Raw genomic sequence first — 6,005 nt, 5'->3', positions numbered from 1 at the left:
AAAAAAATGAACTTAAATGATTTTAGCATATGGCTGCAATATAACAAAGAGTGGAAAATTTAAGGGGGTCTGAATACTTTCTGTACCCACTGTATTTTTCAACAAATAAATGCAAAAAAAGTTGACTTTAATAAATTAAATAAATAAAAACTATGACTAAGGCTATCAAATTCAGAATTAAATTAACTTTAGAATGTTGGAACAGTTGAGAAATAAATGAAATTTCTCCATTTCCACAAATATTTGTTTACTTACTTACTTATTTATTTATGTATTTACTGTGTAATTTATGTCCTCCACAGTTTACCTGAACACAAAGCTATTTTTCTGTGTAGTGCAGTAATGGCAGCCTCAAAGTGGATTTACTGTCTCTGCTCCTCCTGTTGATGTGTTAACCCTGGGGCTGTGGTTGTTCTGTCAGCTAGGAGACCGGTCCTCAGTAGACATGTCTGTGCTTCAGTCACCACTCTTGAAATGGGATTTCAAGCAAGCATGATAAAATAACAAGCTCATAATCACTTGATGGACAGAGGAACATTCATATTTCATTGTTTTGGACAGGGCTTACAGGAGGCCACGTTTAGACTAATTTAGCTCCTGCCATTCCAGTTAAAGAGTTAAAGATTATGAGAGATAGGGAGGGCAGATGAAAACAGTAGGCCTCCTGTGGACTCACTACTGCAGGGTTTCCTCAGAGTAGGTGTACATTTCCCTCCATTCACTCAGAGCTGTGAACGGTTAACATTACTTAGTCACACCCCATTGCTTAGTAATGAGCCCAGAGAGAGGGAGAAGAAAGCAAAAAAGACAGAGACAAACAAAGGATAAAATATGAGACAGAGAGCAGAGACACTGTGGCTGACCGCATTTACTCAGCAGGTCGTTCTCTATCTGCCCACTGAATCATGAGATCTGGATCAATACAGTCAATTAGGACTCGTGAATTTCACTGAGTCACAAAGTTCAGAAGATATGATCTCCCCAAAATACAATACAGACCACTTTCAGGGAACATCCTTATTCCCACACCCACATTTCAATTAAAGTAAATGCAGTTTAATTATGCTAAGTGCCTGCTTTTACAGCAATCCATAGCAACTGACCAGTGTAGCACAGTCCCTGGTTGCAATGTGATGATGGTGCTGGGACAAAACCCACAGCAGGAGGCTGATTTAATCTGATGAAGACAAAAAGAAGAGCTGCTCTGCACAGCAGCAAGATGGGGGCTCAAATCATCAACACACAGCCTTCTGCTACCTGGTGGCAGAGCACATCTTTTCCCAGGAAGTGAAGCAACACACACCAGTGGGTGTCACCAGAGACAGCATTGCTGATGGGGTTATCAAAGCCCCTGTACAGGACTGTCAGCCTTTGTATACACAGCGCTGTGGCATCCTGATGTTGTCTCGGCACCCACTGGCAGCTGACAGTACTGCGGTGCCTCTGTTTACAGTTCTGAAGTTGTTGTAATGGTCCTACAGGTGTTTATACTGCATATCTCTCCAACAGGCCAGGCAGCATGAGGCGGCCCTGCTCCTGGTAGAAAGCAGCTCATCCATGTGGCATAGGAGTTGTTAAGTTTGGTGATATTTAGTCACACAGTTTAGAAAACATGATCTTAAAACATTCTACATCTACAGTAAATTCACAAGGGCACTGTCGCATTCAATACAACAATGGTACGGATACTGTGCATGGATAAAGTGTACTTGTTTTGGTGTAGACTGCGCAGACTAAGGTGATGTACTGAGCTCCTTAGCAGAGATTAATCGGCTGTAGCTACAAACAGTCAGTCTGGATCCACTGCTCAGCTCGCCTTGTGTGCCCAGTGCATCGTGTCAACAAGGACGTGGAGTCAACTCCTCATGTCAGTCTCGCGCACCACTCTATGGTTCTATTTCATTTGATTTGAATGTTTATGTTATCTTACTTCAACTCATTCATCAGTACTCATTATACTTGCTCAGTAGTGTTGTGAATAAGGCTGACTGAGGGTGACGCTCTGTGTGTAAGACTGACTGTAAGATGACCCTGGCGTCCTAGGGTAAAATAAGAGGCTTTATTAGCCTGTTATTTGGACGGCTGCTCAGTTTTACAACCCAGACTAAGAGGCGGCACGAGGACACCTGTTGCACCCCAGAAAGGGAGAGATAGAAAAGAGCCTTTAATGTTAATATTTAATGTTTTTAAGATGTCATCCTGTGACAGGTTAACGTGTCTGTGTATCACCCGTTGATGGGTTGGACATATTTGTATGACAGGGTGATGTGTTGCATGTTGTTTTTGATGTTTGGAGGTGTCATTAATCAGAGACATGTTTGCTCATTATTAGTGTCAGTCATCATGTGACCTGCAGCTGTTATGTCATTTGCATGTTTATTAAACTTGTTTCTTTTATTTTTTATAGCTTCTGAAGGGGTGACCGAGTCTGACCTCTCTAGGTTCAAATACAATGGTGTTTATTGCACTGGAGGTCAAAGAGAGAAAGGTGGGGTAGAGCATGTTTAGACCATGTTGAGAGTATAAAAGATGCTGCAGGAGCTCTTTAAACAGTTCTGCTTTGTGAACCAGAAACAGAGATACCGCCATCTGTGACCTTTTGCAATAAATCCTATGCCTTGCTTCAGACTGAAAGGACTTTGTTTTTTTAAAAGATAAGGGAATCTTCACTGGTGTGCACCTGACTTACACCGGTCAGGCATAACATTATGACCACTGAGAGGTGAAGTGAATAACAGTAACTATCTGTTATAGGTGCACCTGTCAGTGTGTGGGGTATATTAGGCAGCAAGTGAACATTCAGTCCTCAAAGTTGATGTGTTGGAAGCAGGAAAAATGGGCAATTGTAAGTATCTGAATGACTATGACAAGGGCCAAACTGTGATGGTGAGATGACTGGGTCAGATCATCTCCCACACTGCAGGTCTTGGTGTGTGTTGTTGGTCTGCAGTGGTTAGTACCTACCAACAGTGTCTAAGGAAGGACAAATGGTGAACTGGAGACAGGGTCATGGACGCCCACGGCTCACTGATGATGAGGTTGATCTACTGTAGACTAAACTTTTAACTTCCATTTGTTCTTTTAAAAATATTAAAATTGATTTGAATCTTTGTTAAAATGGTTGAAAATGAGAAATACTGTACATTGGTCTCTATGAAGAGAAAGAGTCAGGAGCTGTAGTGGTGATATCACACCTAGAGTGGGGAGGCTGTTGAATTGGTCTAAAACATTCTAACTTGTCCTCACGACCACAGTTTTCACTCCTTTTACATCAGTTTTCCACTGAACTGTAGACACCTCTGTGCTCTTCCTGACAGTAGAACTGTGGAAGCAAATGGATTCACAGAAGATGCACAGTGAGCTGCAGAGTGACACGAGTGCCAAACAACTGCCACATTGAGGTAAACAGTATTAGGCAGGTGGTCATAATGTTATGGCTGATTGGTGTACACTGGCCCAGGTCAGGCTCCACAACACAGGCCATTATGGTAGAGTGACTGGACAGAAGCCACTTTGAGTAAACAGGCATGTGAGAGCCTGCTTGAAGATTGTCAAATGGACTCTGTGTACTATGTCTGCAAAGTATACCGTACCATTCTGCATGGAAGAATGGGATAGACTCCCCAAATCCAGGTGTGCAAAGCTCATAGAGACTTACCCAGGTAGACTGGAAGCTGTAATTGCTGACAAAGGGGGCTTCTACAAAGTAATGAATTAAGGGTTTGAATACTTTCTGAAATGACTGTTTTGTTTTTTACAATTAGATTTTACATTTTTTTGTTTACAGAACACAACATATCAATGCACCACATAACCCAGACATCCTATATGTATATACACCACTCTGTGTGTCTTATCTGCCAGACCATCTTTCTACCTATCTCATATCAGACCTTTTCTACTCTGCCCCTCATAACAGCTGTGCTCAAATTACCTGTCAATATGCAGAGTGCTATTGTGGAAGTGTGCAGTCCAACCTTTCTAATCATTCTAATTTATTCAACATGAGGCCCGGAAGCACCACTTTTATATTGATGTGTTAGCATAATTCGTAATTCAGATGACGCACAAGAGACAAGCCAAATGGAGGCAGATCGCCCCTGAGGGACAATGAATCTTTACTTGGCTGAGCACCTTATGTCATGTCAGCAGCCTGATTGGCCGGGAGGCCAGGCCAGTGCAGAGACACACACACACACACACACACACACACACACATGCACATGGGCATGAAAAACGTTTCATGGTAGGCTGGGAGGCATTTAAAGCAGCATTAAGACCAGGCTATACAACTCAAAGCCCAGACTAATTCAATCTTCCATACAAATTGGCTCAGCCTGCCTGAAGCAGTACATACAAAGCGTGCACACACACACACACACACACACACATACGAACAATGCTCCTCACCCTACTGAGTTGCTCTAGAAGTCTATGGTTCTGTTCAGAGAGCTCACTGATGGCCTTGGTCTTGTCCCTGTCAGTCTCTCTCAGCTGGACCTGGTGGCGCTCCAGCTCACACTGCAGCTGCTGGACATCTGTCTCCAGCTCGGCCACACGGCCCTCCCACTCCCCTTCTCGACTTTCCAGGCGTCGACGTAACTCATGCTTCTCCTGCTCCAAGTGCTACAAGTGGATGAATGGAAAAACAGTGACATGGTTAAACCTTGATTTAGATTTAAGGTATGGTATTGCCTAAATTTTACAGAGCATACTGTAAGTACCACTGAAAATGCAGCAAAGTCGGAGACTTTGCATAGATGCTGGTGTTTCAACAGACTGAGAAAGTTTCAGTGAAGATAGGTAATACAATCCTCTCACTAATCTTTATTGTTCAACAATAAAATCTTTTTTTTTCAGGAGCTAAAATCATCATTATTAACTTTTTGACTTCAGTAGAAAAGTCAGACTTGTATTTCCATACGGATGATGATGATGATGATGATGTCATTGCACCATGACAATGAAAACACACTATTGCACCAAAAGTTTTAAAGATTGACAATACTTTCACTTGTGATATAAAATGAAAACAAAAAATTAATCTAATGTAGAGATTTAAGAAAATTCCTTCTAGCTGAGCCAGTCAGGCCCCTGTCCCTGGCTCCTGGAGTGACAGTTTAAATAACAGGATGCTTCTTCCTGCTCACTAGATGCCAGTGAATGGTGGACAGATGCACTGCACCACCAGCAGCTGCCAGAGTTTGGATGTTGATCGTTATGACAGTTAAGTCCAATGTAGCAGCTGGTATACATGTGGCCACTATTTGCATGTCTGGGTAAATGCCCATACAAAAGGAGGGATCAAAGAGAATCAAGGCAAGACCACAAAACAACATCAAGCCATATGAGAACAAGATACCAGGGGCTGCTAACAGCATCGATAAAATAAGAAGAGTTTTACATTAAGAGGCAGCTTATTTCTCTGAGCTGCAACACGGGGATGTGGATCAAAGGGCTGAACAGATGCACACCCTGACCAGTGACAGGATTAGTCCTTGTCTTTCTCAGTCCATGTGTTGAAGGATTTTGAAAACAACAAGCCCAAATGCTCTGCTGTACAGCACTGACTTTAAACATGATGTGTGAAATAACCCACAGACAGATTGACAGAGTGTAGCTGACTTTATCTTTAGATAAATGACTGGCAAGTTTCAATTCACTCAGGTGTAATGTAACTAGTCCCAGCCTGGCACATAAGGTACAATTAGATATATTCCCATAAAAAGGGAATCATACTTGATATAACTCCATATCTGACAGCTTGAATGTGATGCTCTGTGGGCAGTCCTTTAGAGTTTGTTTGCTTTGCAAAGCCCCAACCTGAGTATGAGATTACTGCAGTTGAGGACAAACCAGAAAGGAGCTTAGGGCAGCATTCAATTTTGAGTAAACTGTATTTTTATTTTCTTAGTTTACCTCTAATTTCTCGTTGAGATCTTTGTGCATTTTCTCATATTGCTTGGTCAAGTCTTGGTTTCTCTCTAGCAGCGCTTTGCCGAGTT

At 42.2% G+C, this 6,005-nt stretch overlaps 1 protein-coding gene across 3 annotated transcripts in view; it reads right to left on the bottom strand.

Moving 5' to 3' along the window:
• The window catches only part of bicdl1 (BICD family like cargo adaptor 1), a 24,905-nt gene that overhangs the window by 17,576 nt on the left and 1,324 nt on the right, over positions 1–6,005 (bottom strand). For 2 of the 3 annotated variants that reach the window (XR_002274877.1, XM_020599318.1), the window contains exons 1-2: positions 5,920–6,005; positions 4,411–4,626 (exon numbers count right to left, since the gene is read on the bottom strand). The exon at positions 5,920–6,005 is cut by the window's right edge and continues 1,324 nt beyond it. Coding sequence is in view for 2 of the 3 variants with exons in the window: in XM_020599318.1 (XP_020454974.1) it covers positions 4,411–4,626; positions 5,920–6,005 (302 nt within the window). In the remaining variant the exon portion in view is untranslated. The remainder of the gene's footprint in view (positions 1–4,410; positions 4,627–5,919) is intronic. The other variant, XM_020599319.1, reaches the window with a different exon arrangement.

This window comes from Monopterus albus, unplaced genomic scaffold, assembly GCF_001952655.1.
Source record: "Monopterus albus unplaced genomic scaffold, M_albus_1.0 scaffold40.1, whole genome shotgun sequence".
Classification (NCBI taxonomy): domain Eukaryota; kingdom Metazoa; phylum Chordata; class Actinopteri; order Synbranchiformes; family Synbranchidae; genus Monopterus; species Monopterus albus.
This window is presented reverse-complemented; position numbering and strand designations above follow the sequence as displayed.